This window comes from Stegodyphus dumicola, chromosome 6 (assembly GCF_044657685.1).
Source record: "Stegodyphus dumicola isolate Sdum_Otavi_A_Nest chromosome 6, ASM4465768v1".
In the NCBI taxonomy this organism is placed as follows: Eukaryota; Metazoa; Arthropoda; class Arachnida; order Araneae; family Eresidae; genus Stegodyphus; species Stegodyphus dumicola.
The window spans coordinates 72,787,797-72,807,158 of record NC_140773.1 but is presented as its reverse complement, the minus strand read 5'-3'; the positions used below and the strand labels follow the sequence as shown (position 1 = coordinate 72,807,158).

The following is a 19,362-nucleotide window of genomic DNA, read 5'->3' as shown; positions in this document are numbered from 1 at the left end:
ATAACCATGGCCGAGTTTCAAGAAGAACCTGTGCTGCCTGCAGAAGCGGCTCAGAATCCAGAAATGCCAGCTGCCACCCTGGAAGGATTTGGTTACATCGTCCAGACCATGCGCGCTTCGATGAAACCAGAAGCAACATTTAATGGAAACTCACCGGTAACCAGTTTTTTGGAAAAATTGGATGACGACTTCACGCTCTACCCCGTGCACGAGTTTCAAAAAGTTACCTTAGCTACCAGCGCTTTGAGGGGCCAAGCGCTTAACTGGTTCAAATGTATAGGCAGAAGTCTCTTGGGTCAAGCAGGAAGTCCCACCTATACTTACGAGAATTTCAAGACTGCCCTAGTAAAAGCCTTCCCTGTCGTAAGGGATCGTGCGAAATTAGAAACGGAACTTTTCAGTATATATCAGCAAAGAATCGAAAATTTCTCAAGCTTTATTTTAAGAAAAATTCAAGTCTTCAAACTCTTGTATGGAAACCGTCCGGATCCTGAGATAATTCAAGTGATTTTGCCGAGGTTACTTCCCCAAGTGCCGGACTTTATTGAATTAAGGAATCCGACTACACTATAAAAGTTATTTGAGCTAGCAATCCAGTTTGAAAGTAGAAGAACGGCGGACATTGAAAGAAGACGTCAGTACGAGCAACGAAGCCAATTTGGTGCGCCAAGACCACAGCAAATTCAAGAACACGGCTACGGAAGCAAAGCGAATCAGTGGGCAAGGAAACCCGAGCATTCAAAAACAGCCGGCCAACGTCGACAGTTCAATAGCAACCCAGGAAAAAAGTCTCAAGGCCAGTGGAAAAAGAAGGAAAGCATGGAAACAAAAAAGGATTTAAACTAAAACGGATTTCTGCTGACGGGAGGGTGCGGAAATCCGAAGGCCAAGAAAACCCCTCTTCCTACAAGTTAAATACAGTAATGGTGAAAAATTTGACTCTTCCGAAGATTGAAGTGTTGGTGAATAATATCCCAGCCACCGCACTTCTGGATACAGGCGAGCAGTGTGCCTGTGTGGCAGAAGATTTTTTTAGGAAGTATTTTCGTAAATATCGCATATATAATTCGGATAATACGACAGTGTTAGCTGCGCAAGGAGAAAGATGTAAGTGCATAGGTAAATTACCACTATACATCCGTATCAAGGACGAACAAGTAAAGGTTATGTTTTTCATAGTAAAGAATCTGCAAGCACATATTATCTTAGGAATAGATTTTCTTTCAGAGGCACAAGCAACGCTGGATTTTAATGAAGCGTCCCTTAAGCTGACGATGAAACCAGTTCGAGAAGAAAAGGCTGAACCGCCGATGTTAAACCTTTACCACCTGCCTAATGAAGAGCAACGAAGAATTCGACAAGTGGTAAGTGAATTTGCTTCGTTATTTAGTGATATTCCAGGATTTACTCAGGTTACTAACCATAGTATTGACACCGGAGATTCAATGCCAGTTCGCCACAAAGCATACCGGTATGATAAGAATAAGGAAAAAATTATAGAATGGCATATCACCGATATGCTACGTAAAAAGATCATAACGCCCATCTCAAGTAGTTATGCTAGCCCGGTGGTTTTATGTAAGAAAAATAATGACTATCCATTGACACATCCAAAAAGGTGGAGATTCGCGATTGACTACCGTAAATTAAACTCCTTAACTAAATATCCGGTATATCCGTTACCTATTATTGAAGAAATTCTAAGGAACATAACATCGACCAAATATATGACGACTTTAGACTTAACGACTGGTTATTTTCAAATAGGGGTTAGGCCTGAGGACGTGCCTAAGACTGCTTTTATAAACAAGTCTGGCACTTATGCATTTCTGCGTATGCCGTTTGGCCTTTCAGGGGCACCGGCAGCATTTCAGCGATGTATGGACATTGTGTTAAGGCCTGTTCTTGGAAAGTCCACATTTATCTATTTAGACGATATCATTATTACTAGTGATAATCTCGACCAACATGTTCAGGATTTAAGACAGGTGTTTTCTTTATTAAATGAGGCCGGTCTAAAAGTTAATGTCGAAAAGTGCAAATTTGCAGCCCCTGAATTAAAATATTTAGGTTACAAAATATCTCAGAAAGGAATCGAGACAGACGAATCAAAAATAATTGCTGTACAAAAGTATCCGACTCCAAACACGGCGAAGAAGCTCTCTTCTTTTCTAGGACTTTGTTCATATTATAGGTCCTTTATAAAAGATTTTGCAGCTATTGCTGAACCATTGTTAAAATTAAAAAGGAAAAAGGCAAGATTCTCGTGGACGGCCGAAGCCAATAGTCCGTTCGAAAAATTAAAGCAAGTATTAACGCAAGCCCCTGTGTTGAAATTTCCTGAAAAGGATGAGAATTTAGAAATTTCAGCGGATGCTTCGGATTATGCGGTAGGAGCGGTACTTTCACAAAATCAGCAGCCCGTGGCATTTTTTAGCCGAACTTTAAATCAAACACAAAGAAACTAATCCGCGACCGAGAGAGAGGCACTTGCAGTTCTGTTAGCAGTGCAAAAGTTCCGAGTCTATTTTGGAAAGGCGCCAATAACAGTGTACTCTGATCATGCGGCGGTAACTAAATTGTACTCAGGGAAAAACTTATCCCCAAGGTTAATAAGATGGGCACTCAAGCTACAAGAATATAATCTGGTAATCAAGCATACCCCCGGAAAGGAAAATATCGTAGCAGATGCCCTATCCAGAATTAAAATAGATGAAGAAGGTAATACTGTAAAGGTGGCAATGCTCACAGCATGTACAATAAATTCCCGAGAAACTGTAATAACCGAACTGGGTAAGGATCCTGAGTTTGGAAGCATTTATGAGTATTTAAAGGATCCTGAAAATTTTAGCCACCAAGATATTGTGGCGATAAGAAATAGGGCGGCCCATTACGAACTAATAGATGGTCTATTATTCTATACAAAAACTACGAATTCCAACAACGAATTTCGACCTGTTATCCCAGCTAGTCTTAGATTAAATATCCTGCAGGAGTTGCATGACAGCCCTTTAGCTTCTCATGCTGGTATTCGAAAAACTATCCAACGCGTACGCGAGGCAGTCTATTTTCCTGAACTGCAAAAGTTAACAAGGGCGTATGTCCAGTCCTGCCCAACATGTCAAGCAGTTAATTATATTAATTTCCGCCCGGCCGGGTTTCTAAATAGTATTAAATCCAAATTTCCAAATGAAATAATTGGCATCGATTTATTGGGCCCTTTCCCAAAAAGTCAGTTAAATAAAAGTCGCTATCTTCTTGTTATGGTTCATCATTTTAGTAAGTGGACCGAAATTGTTCCCTTAAAACGAGCCTCCGCGAAATTAGTTACTGATTCTATTTTAAATAAATATATTTAAAATACGGGGCGCCCCTAAAAGTTATATCGGATAATGGTCCTCAATTTGTAAGTAATATATTTGAAGACATGTGCCAAAAACTGGGAATACGTCATTTAAAAATGGTCCCGTATCGGCCGCAATCAAATATAGCGGAACGGGTCAATAGAAATATAGTGAAAATTATCCGTAGTTATGTTAAAAATTTTCATAAAAGCTGGGATAACTATGTCAATGAATTTGCTTTCGCCCTTAGGACCGCAAAACATGATACAACGGGCAAAACTCCTGCTGAGTTATTTTTAGGCAGAAAGATTATAACGCCGTTAGATAAATTATTTTATGTGCAACAAAGAGCCCCAGAATTTAAAATGAGTGATATAGAAAAATTAATTAAAGAAGCAAAAAAGAATACTGAAGTAGCACAGAGAAAACAGAAGCTTTATTATGATTTGAAACGATGGGGAGTAACTTATAAAGTAGGGGATGAAGTGTTAAAAATTAAGCATTCACTTTCTTCAGCACCAGAAGATAAAACTGCCAAATTTTTTCCACGATTTGAAGGACCATATGTCATAGAAAAAATAACTGACGCTGTAGTGGTGTTAAAAGCTAGAAATGGTGAAACGTGCTCCGCAAACATTGATCAAATAAAACCCTACTATGATCGTAATAAAATGAAAATTTTCAAAGATCTTTTGCAGGATCCGGCACGGCAGGCACAAGCTCCAGAGGTGGAACAACGTCAAGCACAAGCTCAAGCCATTAGGAGGCAGGAGCAATTGAAAAGAAAGTTTCCCCGCTGGAAAATTGAAGGTAACAAGAAAAAGAAGCCGTTCCACCGTCCAGAAAAGAGAGCTCACGAACACCCCCAGAATGAAGAAGGGAGAAGTACGATGAATCCAAAGAAAGCCAGGAGAAATGACGGCAACTATACCCCGGCTCCCAAACGGAAGATCAACTCATCGGACAGGACTCTCCGCAGCAAATGTCGCCGAACTGCGGAAGGGCCACCAGCGGCGGAGGAAAAGTTACAAGGAAAATGTGAACGGCCAGCAACGAGGTCCAAGCAGGAACGCGAAAGAAGTGTCCCGGTTCCGCCAAGACCAGCTGCCGTCAAACGGCCAAGACCACAAGGCAGAGGCGAAAAAGAAGGTATTCAAGGGTGACCGAACTGGAGGAAAAAGAAAGCTTCTAGAGGAAGGCACTGAAGGGCGAGCCCGCACAAGAAGGAGGATAAATCAAACCAGAATCTGCGAATACCTTCTCAGAAAAGAATTCTCAGAAAAGAATGTCCGTATATCACAAAGATAAGTAATATTTTATGTTACTTTGCAAACTTAAGTTAATCTTTCATTCTTACTGCAAGTTGCACATTTCAAGAAGTTTTACCTCATATGAGGTCCACCTTTATCGCCAAAAAGGCGAGAAATGAGTTGTTACCGATTTCGGTATTATGTTTTTCAATTACTCGCGCGTAAAACTAAAGTTGATGTATAAGACGAATGTGTAAATACTTAAATATTGTAAAAGTTATTGTATAAATTTTATTTAAAACATTCTGGCAAGAAAGAAGTTTTAGTCTGAAAGACTTTTTGAAATGTAGTATTTCAATGCAGAAGAATTGGCACTTGCTTTGAAAAGAATAGAAGTTAACAATGTACTACTAATGTATGTTTTAAAATGCGTAAAATTAACGGCATGTTAATATGTTCTTATATACAATGTGAACTGTTATTTTAAATGTTAAGAAATACTATGATATGGTAAAAGTGAAAGTAATGCAAAAAAAATTTAAAACTTATTCGTGAGACTGTAAAAAGACCAAATTATGGTGAATATGTGTTAAAGGTTGAATGAATGTAGTTAGGCTCTCTGACGCTACACTTCAGAGTTAGCCACTTTCAGAATAGTACCTCAGGGTTTAGAGTTGAAGATAGGGTGTGTTACGAGGTCTGGTTATGTTGAATTTTAACACGTTATTGTTTTGATTGTAAGAGGCAGTGTTGAACACGTATAGATAAACACATTCGTGTTTGGTGTTCTTTTACAACACATGTCAGAGAGCACGGGGAGAGATAATTAAAATAGTCATGAATGAAATAAGAATGTTAAGAGAAATATAAATATGCATGTTACTTGCCATTTCATTGTGTAACATTTCATTAAACTAGTTTTCCTTCCAGATCTCTGGAAGGAACCAGATTTGAATAAAAGCTCCTGTTTAGATGCAGTACAGATGAAAAATTGGGTGTCCATGGAGCTGCTATTGTAAAAACAATTTTTTTTTTTTTTTTTTTTTTTTTTTTTTTAAATTTCTAGTTTTAGTAAGAAATGTTTGTAAAAGATTGGTCTCGCGTTAGATTCTAGAGCTAAAAGTTTTCAACAAGGTCGTTTTACACCTCAGTTTCAAACTAATTAACTCTGGCGGGAAGTATGTAAGGATCTTAAGTTTTACTAACGTTTATTTTATTTTAAATCTTTACTGTCACTTCTTATTTTCTACTTCCGGCCAGAATTAAAAGCGTTAACTTATTTATGCAAAATTTGTCTGGCGAACGCCAAGTACTTAAGTTGTGGCTTTTTGCCAAGCGAGAGAGAGAAGCAGGCCGCTTGCCTTAGAAGTTTTACTCAGTTGCTGTTTGTCTTCCAGGCCAGAGGTTTAATCCTCGTGATAATTTTAAACGTATTGTAGTGTTAACAGTTCTCTGTACTACATACGGCTTCATGTTAATATCCGGCCAATCTTCCACGTTTATTATTCCAAAGTTAAGTTAGAGTTTAGTTATATTTTTATACTCTTACGTTTAGACCACAAGTAGTGGGTCTTTGTATTCCGAAGTACGGAAGTTATTGTAAAGAGTGAAAAATAAAGGGTTTTGTATACCCTTCCTGTGTATCTTGTCTACTTCCCACAGTTATTGAACATAGCTTTAGTAAGCTCCCTGTTCCGAGTCAGGTCTGTGCATGTTCCCAAAGAAAGTAAGACGGAACATTGAACCTGATAGCTGAGCCGGCACTTAATGAAATGTTTGAGATAATTTCTGTGTTATTGGACTGCCCTACTGTATCATCGAAACAATTCGTTGCAGTAGGTGATGATAATGTGTGTACAGCCCCAATTATGACAAACACAGTTTGGAATTTGTTCAAAGCTCGAAAAATATCATTGATGCAGATTCCGACGACGAAAATGAAATGAATAATGCAACTCTTGTTCCCACGTCATCCAAAATGAGGAACATCATGATAAGTATGCACAGTTATTTAGATGCACATTCCAATGTCGAAATGAATAACAAAATGGACGGAACAATTTGATGCTAGAAAATACAAAGAAAAATATCAGATTATTTTCCAAAAACTTAATAAATGTTTTGTTTTAAAAAAACTTGAAAATTTTGTATTAAATTAAGTTCTTGTGGATGTTTTTGTTTTATTGATTTTTATTAAATACATGCATATGTACATATCTATGTAAACAAAATGTACTCTGATAAACTTAATTTTCTTGATTATGTGCTTTTTCTTTGCAATATCCTCTAACACGAAAGTGTATTTCAGTCCCCTCAGTTTCGTGTACGATTTTCACTGTATATACGTCTGCGTGAGAAGTCTTTAGGCACAGACGGCAACTGGATAACCCAATCTGTTGATTTCGTAAAGCATCGAAGTGTACCTGTATTCTTTGCAGAGAATACATGTAGGCCCATGATTATCTATACAAAAAACAGGTGACAAATGGCAGAGAGCGGAGACTCCTGGCGGTTATTAGAAGTTAGCAGGAAGCCCTTCCTTCAAGAGTTGATTGCCATAAAGATAATTTTGACATCGGTACACATGGACTCAAAGTTCGTAAGTGAGGCATTATAGATTTTTTTCTAGCACATAATGAACAGTTTTATCTTACAGAAGTTAAACAGCTTACAGCGTGTTGTCTAATTAAACATACAAGTTTAGAGCATAATGGATAACATAATACTAATTAAACTAAAATTGAAATAAAATTAAAATAAACTAAAGTTGAAAGTTTTTAGGTCCATAATTTTCAAAAGTTAGTGCTTGTTATCATCACACATATTTTTTGTTACATTAAATGCTCGCTTAATATAAAGAAATGTAACTCGGTGAATGTTCCAGATTTGCATAGTGATGCTGACATATATCTTACCCTATTGCCGCTATGAATTTTATCGCTCTGAAGATTTTATTAACTGCCGTTCGGTTAGTGATCTTAATGCATCAATGCTGTTGGTAGGAAGACCCAGACGATTTGCTACACTTAGCAGGCAGTAGAAAGCGAAGTGATGAAGAGAACCTTCATTTCCGCAGACGCAGATGTCTGTATCCGAGATTTTAAAACGATAAAAGTGCGCTGAAAACGACCATGGCCAGTAATATAAATGGTTAGTGGCGAGATAGTAATTTGACGTAGGTAAGACGCTGAGAAGTGAAAACATATATCCGCCTTCTTGTGTCCCATTAGTCCCATTCCAACTGCCACTTTTAGATCGCCTTGTCTAGCGTGCGCTCTTCAAATGTGATGATGGCGCTCGAACCAGAACTTAAAAGACAAGGGCTAGTTCACAAAGCTTTCCCTGCTAATACAGGAAGTTAGGAGTGATGAAGTTATCATGTTGACACTGGCCGCAATTCGCAGCAAAGAAATAAACGTTTTAAATTTGGGGGAAAAAAACTTTAAAAAACTGTGCATGAAAAAATGGTTTTAATTTAGAAGAGAAGATGTTATTACCATAAGCATTTATAACGTTCAAATAGGTAATAATACTTATTTTTAATTAAATAAAAAATAGATAAAATACGCTTCGTTTTCTTAAAAGTTGTAGGTTCCCTCCCCTGCGAATTTATTATTAAATCATGAAGAAAAAAATTGTGGCATTCATTATCTTTTCTTCATCTGCATACTAAGTGGGAGAATTCTATTATTCTATTAACGTTTCTACGACTTTGTTGACTATTCTATTACTACTGACGTTTTATATAATTTTATAAATTACCTAAAATGTTAAGCTAGCTTTGGTTTTTATAAACTATCATTGCGTTCTTGGTTATTTTTATACTTAGGGCATTCAGCAATATTTATATTGTCATTTGTGAGTTCTACTTTAAAATCATTCGTATCTGTTTTATTATTCCTATCATCATTTTTGTAATCGCCTAAAAATGCATTTTCTTCAAATTTAATTCGTGTAGTCTTTTAAAAGCACGTTACATTATTTTTTTAGTTCAAAATTGTAGATATTTCATAAACAATCTTGCTGCCATTGAGAACGTTTTACAGGTATCTAAACTAATCAGTTTTAAAAAGTTTCTAAGAGCGAAAGTTATAATGTAGATGAAGAAAAAATTTGAATTGCTTATCATTTTTAACTGCGAATATTTTATGGATGTTCTTCGGGGGAAACAAACAAAAAAAAAAAGTCTTCATGTTTTCCATTTCGATAGCTTAAATTAAAATTTATTAAACTGTATTGACCAAGATACTACTGCCTAATTGTAATATTAAATAATTCTTATAATACTTATAATTTAAGTTTTACTAAATATTAGTTTCATGCTAATCTCTTTCCTTTATATCCTGCTTCTTCAAGTACTCTCTTATATCAGAGGTTTATGCAAACTGTACATCAAGCGGCATAGATTAAAATTAGGATAAAATCTTAGCCTGAATTCTGAGAAGAATTCTTAACGTTGTATTGCTGTTCGCGTAAGGAGTTGGGCATTAGTGTGAAATGTTTGAACTCTGACATTAGCCAACTGCAGAAGGTTTTTCTTCTCTGCTATTTGACTCAAGTGTGCTTGCAACTTCGAACAGGATTTGGTGGAAATGTAATTTAGTGTAGCTGTAATTATTAAACAGCGAGCCCTCTAAGAATTCACATTGTCCTGGCGAAGGGGCGGAAACGTTTCACAAAGGTGGAAGTGATAAACAGGCCCATCACTGACACTCTTGCTTGGCGACAGCACCGGATAAAGAAATAAAACCCTTCTCCTTGCTCCATGGTTGACAGTTCGCTGGGGCAGAGCAGTTTTTCGGCAGGCGCTAGTACTCACAAAGATTTTCTCGGAAGTAAGGATACTTACTCAGTAATTTAACAATGTTGGATTATTTTAAATTGCCATCATTCAACCACTGAGCTCCAGGAGACAGGTTGGAATTTTTTGCTGCTCATCCCATTCTGGATTACCACGACTTGCTTTTCTTTGGATCGGCTTTTCGGCTGCTTTGGGTTTGCATCTAGACAGTATGTTAAGATCATTTTTATTCTTAGCATGGCATGGTATTAGTATCAGGCATGAATGAGGATAAAGATTTTCAGATACAGCTAGAGCAATCATATAATTTAGTGTTACTTCGACGACTTCCAAAATCTCCTTCGAAAGCGATGTTTTATCCGGATTGGATGAACTTAGAATGCTTATAATTGATAGGCATACAGAGGTAATTTCTCAAAACTCCCCAGAATTAACGCCCCAAATTCAAGAGGCTGTAACCTTAATTCACGCAATCTAAATTGGAATGGATCAGGAGAAATTTAAAATTAATTCGACACAGAGTCAAAACTTTTCAATTGCAGTAAATACACCATCACAACTAATAGCGACGCCAAGTCAAAAACTAGAATGGCAATCTGCTAAAAGATCTTCCACAAAATCTCGCAAAAAGAAATCCACTACAGATGCAGATGGCTTTAAAACCCCAACTAAAGCTTACAAAAGAACGCTATCGCAAACTGAAGTTACTTCCCCAGTTCACAAAAATAAATTCCAGGAATTAGCCTCAGAAGATAACATGGATCAGGATAGCACAGATGATACTCCTTTTATTCAACCCAAGAAAACTGCCTCGCACATTCCCGCCGATTGTGTTGGAAGACTTCACCGCTGATTGGGACAAGCTCAAAGACGATATTGAAAAACTCTGAATTAAAAAAGTTAAGGTGACAGGTGACACCCTAGTCATTAGGCTTTTTGAAGTTAGATTTTCGCACTGTTGCACAAATGTTCAAGGACAGAGCTGTTCCTTTTCACACTTTCAAGGTTAATTCAGAGAAAGCTATTAAAGCTCTGGTTAAAAAACTTTCACGAAATCTAGATATTGAACTTATCAAAAAACAAACTCACAGATTTGCAAATACCTGTTGCAAATGACTCGTTATAGTGATGGCAATGTAACTAAACTTCCTCTTTTTCTAGTTGCAACAAAACGAAATGACGTTGGGAAGCAAATCTGGGATGCTAAAACTCTCAGAGGTCTCGGTGTTAAAATTGTTACTTACAAATCTCTACCAGATCCCGTACAGTGCCATAAGTGCCAACGGTACGGGCACATACGCAACCTGTGTCATTATATACCTCGCTGCCAAAAATTCGCAGGGCCTCACGAAGGCTTCCAATGTCCTTAAAAAAAGGAGTAAAGCCTCTAGTTTGTGCCCTTTGTGGAGCAGATCATATCTCATTCTATAAAGGATGTAGTAAATACCCTAAAAATTTGCAAAAATTGCAACAAAACGCAGAAAACTCAGAAGAAAATAACCACAAAGAAGCTAACCCAGAATTTAATCTAAACCAGAAGGACTTTCTTTCAATTAACAACTCCAATAGCGACGACCCGCCCAACTCTAAGAAATCATAGCCTCCACCAATAGAGAAAAAATCTAAGGATCAACCATCCTTTTTTAGAATCCAATTTTCTAAAGTCAAAGAATTTCTTGGCCAATTCAAGAATGCCAAAAATATTATGGAAAAGTTTGGTGATCGACAGGAATGCCATAGAATACTTCACCAACACTGATTATGAATTTTAGTCCGCAAACTCAAATCAACAGTGTTATTTCAGCTTCAAATAGCTATTTACGACTTCCTTACTTTAATACTTTAAAGCAAACAGTGTCAGAAAACAAGTGCTAGAAGTTGCTAACTACCCAAAAATACATAAAGTAGATGTAATGCCTCGTCAATACTAGATACAGTGATTCTGAAAAATATCCCCCATACGCTGCAACTTGAAGTACTAGAAGACCTATTATCCGATCATTTTCCTGTCTATTTTGACTTTAAAAATTATTTACGTGCAATTTATAACTAGTTTTACAAAATTACAAATATAGAAGGAGATCAGACTGATTTCGTGATCTTAACTACATTCCATAAATAATGATTAATCGTATATAAACACATGTTTCTACCATTCGCATACAAACTTCATGTTTTGAATGCATATTGTCCATAAAAAGGGGGGAAAATGAAACACAAAAATGCAAATGATTTCACTTTTTTCACGTCAGGTATGATTTTTTTAAAAACAGTGGATGTACAGCAGTAGGTGCTGAACGCAGTTTTGAAATGTTGCAAGATTGCTTCTTTTCAAAAACAAAATATTTAAATATTTATTAATTACATTATAATTTATTTCCTCGTTATTAAATTCACTGTCATTTAAAAATCTAAGAATTTGTACTAGAAAAATCTTGCAATTACATTATACTTGTAATATTTTCAATACGCTATATTGCCATTAATAACTGACACATGTTGAAAGGAAAAACGGATCACCCATATGTCACTAATGCCCGCTTGAGTCTATAAAAAGATCGTGTGCACTCAGTAAAAATGTAGATTAGCTACAGCTGTGGTTACGGACTTATGTCTAGAACTGAGCGTGAGAGGATAATGATTATCGGTGCTACCGTGTTAGCCATTCCATCAGTGAGATTCATGCCAAGTTCCAGATATTATGAGCAACAAAGGGTGATGTTGTGTTGAAAGAGAAATGTTAGAGAAATATAAAATTCTCACTTCCACTTCGATGAAATAAGTCAAAAGAACTTGACAGATAGAAACCATCAATAAGTTGCGATAGAGACTACCGATATCTCTGGTGAGTAATGAAGTGAAATCGGAAAGCTTCCTTAGAAACAGAGGTCAGGGATTCAGTACTCATACCATTAGTCAAGAGGTATCTCCACTTGACTTCCACGGGCGAGCTGCTAATGATCATCAAACTGAACATATATCGCCTATTACAGTGGAGCAAAACACATAGTCTATGGGCTGTAGAAACAAAGGAAAACATCATGTATACGAATCACATACTGACGAATCACGTTACATGTTGTGGCATTTCGATGGACATTATTAGAGTTGTTAGGCGTTTTCTTCGTTTGGCCTTAGTCCACTCGATTTTTATATTCTGAGCCCGAGTTTTAAATGCTCAAAGCTCTGAGGCAGTGCTGGATAATTATATCGCAGTAATTTCGAATTGGCCGTTATTATTTTCGCCATGACAAGTCACCGTTTGCGAAAGCCATAACCAAGTGGCTTAGAGAAATGGAAGCGAATTAACTTGACTAGCTGATCCAAAGCTCTGATCTCAACCTAATTGAAAATCTCTGCAATAAGATACAACATCTTTTGAGAACTATACCTAGCGCCACAGGATTGTTCGTCATGTTTCAGGTTTTAAGAGCAGCTAAAAGAAATTGGAACCATAAACCTTACCTTCGTTCTACTTCAGACTTCGTGATGAATTGTCTTCAGGAATTTATTACTTTCATTAAACCAAAACGAATGAAACTCGTTAGATTTTCTTTTAATGGAATAACTGCAACTTTGTATCAAACACAAGCAAAAGCATTTAATTATATTAACTATTTAAAATATTTTGTAGATCCCAAGCATCAATACAAATGCGCACATAACCACACAGGAAGATATAAAGTCATTTGCTTACCATTTTTTCTTCGTCAATTTCTCCAATATCTATGACTTCGAATCCAATGAAGACATTAATAGCTTTACCTAGGGAAGATATAATTAATTAAAATGCTCTGTGAAGTAAATAAATGTTTCCTAAAATAAATTTGAAAGGCAGGTTAATTTAAAACTTACCTTCGTTTTCTGGAGCTTTGTATATCTTATAATCTTTCGGCAACAATTCATTACAGAGCTCATCAACTGATGCATTACTGTAGAAAAGAAGCAAAAGTGTACAATTTAAATGGAGCTTCATAATTTATTAGACGGTTTTATTTAGTTAGGATTCTTTGCTAGTTTATTTATCTGCTTGTTTCGGTCATCCCCAAATCACTTTTTACTATACTTCTGTTGAGCCAATTTTCTTGAATTTTTGTTGATTTATATATTTGTGATGATACATAATATTTCTTAGTGAGGTTTTCAACGTTCTATATAAAATTTGTTTTTTATCTGTTTTATTTTACGAAGTACTTTTATAGATATTTTTCATGCATATACAATTATAGATAAAATAAATAAACAGACGGAAAAGAAATTAAGTTTTTAATCACCTAAAACAAACATGTTTCATCATGCTTTTAACATTTTTTCGGTAGTTTTAGGTTAAGGTAGCACTTGCACAAAGTTTGTCTTGCAAAACACGATAGTCTATCTTTTGAAATTAATTATTATCAAATTCTTTCCGTTTTATTAAAATTTATATTTACTTATACGTAAACTTTTACCTCTTTTTCGTAAATAATATAATAATTTTATTAATGCATCTAACATTTTTATAACCTGCAATCAAGTTGATTGCCTAAGTTGATTGATCAAGTCTAAAATTAGTGTGGTATTTGCATTAGACTTGAAATTCTAAACTTTTTCTCTGGTAGCATATAAATAGATGCAGCATGGTTTTCATATTATACACAGATTTACAACGACTCATTTAAAAATAAAAGCTTTACACAAAAGGATATTAAACTGAAGAACTTTCTTTTTTAAACAACAAAAGAATTTAAAAGTCTAATAGAAATTACGGTTGACGAAGTAATAGACAAAACCCTTGTCTCATCAACTGAAGAGTCTGACTGCGAAAACAAATCAGACAATACATTTGAAAATTAATTCACAGTGAAACCATGAATTTACTTTCAAATGTAAATTTATAGTTTCATTATGAATTTAACGTTAAAAAATGTGTTTCCTTTATATTTAAGTTGAAGTTCAGTATCCCAAAGGAGCATTAGTCCAGAAGGGCTATTAGTCTCGAAACGGCATTTTACATCGAATAACTAAAAGGGTTGAATCACTAATCAAATTGTTGCCACCAAATATTATATGGCACCCTGTATTATATTTAAACAGCTAGGGGCCTACTGAAGAGAATGCGTGCGTGCTGTAGCGAGCTCCAGTTTTAACGCAGACAAAGTGTCATCATTTAGTGCAATAGAGCATTTTTCACATATCAGCGAAAAGATATTACTAAGAGCTCGAATTTGATATTGGTTTCATGTTACTTTGTCCAACAGCTACAGATAAACTAATAATAAACTAATCAAATAACTTAACAAATCATTCACAAAGGCATTCTTTACATAGGCGTACCGACTTTGTTTGCTTTCCCTTAATCTAATAATTCAAATACATATTTCCATTGGCGAACATCATAAGCGCGAACATCATATTTGTTAAACAAATTTATGCGTATTCAATTCCATATAAATTTACCGAAATTAGTTACACTGTAAATACATTCCGCTTTAACTATATTTCTTTTACATATTTTCTGAAAATAGTTTATTATTATTAGAAATTAGTTAATGATTTATGTTTTTATTACAAACTGCGGTATATAATGAAATTCCATATGATGATTCCAGATGGAGAATACTAATAATTTTTTTTATAGGTGGTTATCTCTTTGTATTATTTAACTATTGGTTATCCAAAACGGTGAGGCATTTCGGATATGCTGTCATTGACGGCAATTTTCAATTATGATTACGATTTCCTGTTGTTGTTGTTGATGATGCTTATGGTGCCATGACTGACTAGTCAAAAATCCTCGTGACAAGGAGCGCTAGAATACGCTTGCCATTAAGCACCATTCAGGGGACAGTGCAATTTAGCTCAGTTCCGCCCATAATTTCGATGGAGAGCCCTCCGGAGGGGACGGGTCCGAGGGTCTCCCACCCCTCTAGTCTTCCACCGAACCACACGAGAGGACTTTCGGCTCGCCGCATATTTAAAGTGCTGCCATGCGCTGCCATTTAGAGTGCCATTCTATCACTTAAAATGTGAAAATGAATAAGAATTAATTTATAAGTCAAACAAGAAAAGAATAAGAATGTTTATATCGAATTCACTGTAACAGGATCCGGGCCAGATTTTTTTGCCATTCGATGGAAACTCTACGAGTTTGAAATTCTGCCGTCTGGTTCCTTCCTAAATTCTAAAAATTCTGCCTTCCCTAAAGTCTGATGCCCGGTACGATTGTACTAGTTGCACCGGGTCTGGCTATCACTCCGTCTGCCGCCGGTTATGTCTAATTAGATTTCACAATTACAATGTAATTACAATATAATTACAACAACAATTACTCCAATTATAATGAGAATTACATTGTAATTGCAATTGCATTTTGTCCAACTGTAGTTTCGCATTTGAATTTCTCGTCGAAATTCTGCCTTCCCTAAATTCTGACCACGGTACGATTGTACCGGGTCTGAGCTGGCTCTGTCTAAAAATGAATAATTATTCAACGGCTAAAATTTAGAACCCATTCAAAGCGACTATTATAATTATTCAAAGCGATTTATAATTTTTAAACATTGTAAGATTCTCTCTTGTGCTCTTTTAAGTTACAGTTAAAGATTAAGAATCTTAAGAACTGGTAAGCGAATAATCGCTTGAGTTCGTGAGACAGAAAATAAAATTTCGGAAGGATTAAATACCCTTTATTATTCTAAATTAATTTCACAGAATTTTTTCTTGGAGTTTTACAATAAAGCCTCCACTCGGGCTTGAACTTAGGAAGTAAGAAATTAAACTTAACTAATCTTAACTAAAAAGATATAGCCGAAGCTATCAAGATTCTAACAGAGTTGGCCCCTTAACGCTAAATAACAGCGAGTGGCCTAAAGTATGGCCGAGCGTAATAATAGCTTAAGAGAGAGGAGCCTAAAAAGGTGAACGCGCGCTAGTCAGAATCACTGGTTCTCTCTAACGAAGTCAGTAGAACTTCACAGTTAAATACTTCTTCTCATTTGCATTCAACCGCGATACTAAAAATACGTTCTGGTCCGAAGTTGTAAGCTTGAAATTAAGAAGAGATAGGATAGTAACTTTCACTCAAAATTTAACTGTTAGCTAAATTAACATAATCCTTACAGCATATTAACGGGCTCGTGCGAATAATTTATATTAATAGAGAAAAGACATTGCTTTCCGCTTATTGATTAACTAATGCGCTTTTGACATGACTTCACTCAAGTGCTTAGACTACACATTCTAAGAAGAAAACATGGTTGTATAAGGTTCGAAATTTTCTGGTACAGGAACTTATTGAAAAAGGTCAAAATATTTTAGCATTGTTTGAAATCTGATTTATTTTCCCTTGTTAAAGACATGAGAATACTAATTTAATTATACATCTTGCTCACGTACTGGAATTTGCATTGAAATGAGTCAAAATATTTGCCCGCATTAGCTAAATATTTTTTGAGGGGTGGGGTGGGGGGCGGGCGGGCTTCTCGTTAACCGCATGACAAAGTTCATTAAATTAAACAGGAAGCCAAACTTAGAATAAGAAATGTTTGTTTAAATCGTGATTTCGCAGTATTGTTTTTTAACTGTATAATTTTTTATGCAGTTTATAGTTCTGAACGAATCTTTATTTTTTAGTGATGCAGTTTTATCATTGTCCTGTTGAAAACCACAAAATCGTCCTAAATTTTAGTACTAAATTTTGATGGCAGATTTCTTTGTTCCTGATGAAGAGGGACGTGCACGTCTTTACCCCCGAAATCGATAGAGTTTTGACTAAACACAAGGTTGTTGCTTTGCTAATTTTACATTTTGAGAAGAATATATATCTTCTGTCTTTACTAAATTTCAATTTATAAATAATAATGAAGTCTGTCTTTTATTGAATAATCTTTGTAGCAAAATACTTCTTGTTCGGAGGATATATTTTGATAAGCAACTGTAACCATTCATTAATACCGAGTTATCAAACATTCCCGGTTGCCCAACCCTATTTCAGTTTATAACATATCGGCTAATCAAAATCTTTGTAAACTTATGAAAATGCAGTAAAATGAATAAAGAAACTCTTATTAACATAACATGATATGCGCTAAAAGGGCGTAAAGAGCGGATTGCGTGTTGAATATACGGCTTTTGGTTGTAAGTACAAACGAACATGAATAACAGTAGTAAAAGCTATTTATTTTTAAATAGGCAAAAGGGCTATTTTTAAATAAACGGATTTAAACAACTAGTTAGTTAAAAACATATTTATTTTAGTTGAAAATTTAATGCCGTCAAGTGATGAGTTTCCTCTTTCACCAGATTCGTCGAGATATTTTTTAATTAAATTAATAATCGAGAGCAAAGCCCGGTGAAGCCAGTTTGCGGTCCTAGTTATTCCCTTTTTTCAGTGGCGCTCACTAGCCCCCAATCAGGGCTAAAGTCGCTGAAAGTGGTAGTTCGGTCCGGAGTTCGAACCCCGATGGGCATATTGGCTGCATAAGCGGTTTTGTCCATGTATAATGTGTATATCCGTCAGTATCCCTTAGAAAATCTTTCCCGAGGGCCTCCCTCTGCTTAAGCAGTTAGCCCTCGAGTGTCATGACATATTCAAATAAACCAAACCAAAATAGATTCACCTTCCTTCCTGCTGAAAGAGCATATTGTCGAAGAGAGATTGTTGCCAATATTTAGACCAAAATATTTCGGTATTTCCTTTTCACTACATTTCATAAATTTGATAAGAACAGAATTACCGTTGTGCAAATTCAACACTTTTATTTCAATTACTTATTTTAGAATACTTTAATTAATTTCCTATCTTATACTACTCACGGAGGATCTTAATGCTTGAGGTCTTTCTGTCGTAATCAGTTTCTTTTATCGATATTCATACAGCTTTCCTTAGTATTTCATTAGCGATGAGGAATATTCTATATCATTAACTAATTTATGTTGATTACATATGTGTAGATCTCAAAGAATTATTTAATATCGCCGATTTTAAAAATCTTTCTGAAATCCTTTGCGAATAACATTTTTTATTTCCATAGCAGTTATATTTTATATTCAAGGAAGATAGGGGTACTTGATCATTAAGGGTATTTGATCATTAAAGATACTTGACAGTTGAGCTAACGACCGTACAGATGAACTGATAAGACTTAACTAAATCTGGTAGTTCAGTTAATGGTTTTTCAAAAACTGGCAGCACATAACCATTTTCATTTATTTTGTTTAAGCGTAAGAAATATCCTTAATATGACCAATTCAATTTTTTAAATAAGTTATTTCAAAATATAGAGTTTTACTGCAATCATTTCATTCTCTTAATAAATTAAATTTGCTTATTTACTAGCCAAAACTGATTTTTGTTTAAAATACGTAATGGAGATATTTGGCACCACTTGTCTAAGGATACATGATATAGGAATCGAATCTCTTTTTGAAGAAGCTGCTTGCAATAACAAAATAATTATATTTTTGACTCTAGATTCTAGGACGTAAATATCCACTAAGAAAGAACGAATTATCCAACTGAGACAAGAATTATTAAATACGATGATATGCATGTATAAAAGATTATTAAAAAAATAGCTGAGCTGCTCAAAAGAAAGAGCTATACAAAGTTTCAATATGACACTGTTTCACCTGTGGCATGGATGCAAGCTGTTACCTGATATGGCATTGATTTTCAAAGTTGTCATCTGGTATTCTGCGGAATTTTGTTTCAAATTGCCGACAATTTCGGGCTGATTCGACGACTCTCTGGGATTGCTACAGAAATCCTTCCATCAGTCCCCAAATGTGCTTCTTTAGGAAAAAATCAGGTAAATTTGCAAGTTAAGGAAGTGTTTGGAAAATACGAAGAGTCAGCAGATATACGTACGGCTGAACATTAACTTGGTGAAAAGTAAGCATTGTGAAAAGCAACTCAATACAGCGAGTAGCAAATTTCTTCAAAGCGTTGCAAATAACTTTGAATTTATTTTCATGTTTCCCAATATTT

At 35.5% G+C, this 19,362-nt stretch overlaps 1 protein-coding gene across 1 annotated transcript in view; it reads right to left on the bottom strand.

The window, feature by feature from the left end:
- Nucleotides 1–13,371, bottom strand: part of LOC146996779 (gamma-aminobutyric acid receptor subunit rho-2-like) — a 59,844-nt gene extending 46,473 nt beyond the window's left edge. The window contains exons 1-2 of the mRNA XM_085819664.1: nt 13,251–13,371; nt 13,093–13,160 (exon numbers count right to left, since the gene is read on the bottom strand). Coding sequence (XP_085675790.1) covers nt 13,093–13,160; nt 13,251–13,371 — 189 coding nt within the window. The remainder of the gene's footprint in view (nt 1–13,092; nt 13,161–13,250) is intronic.
- Nucleotides 13,372–19,362: the final 5,991 nt, after the last annotated feature.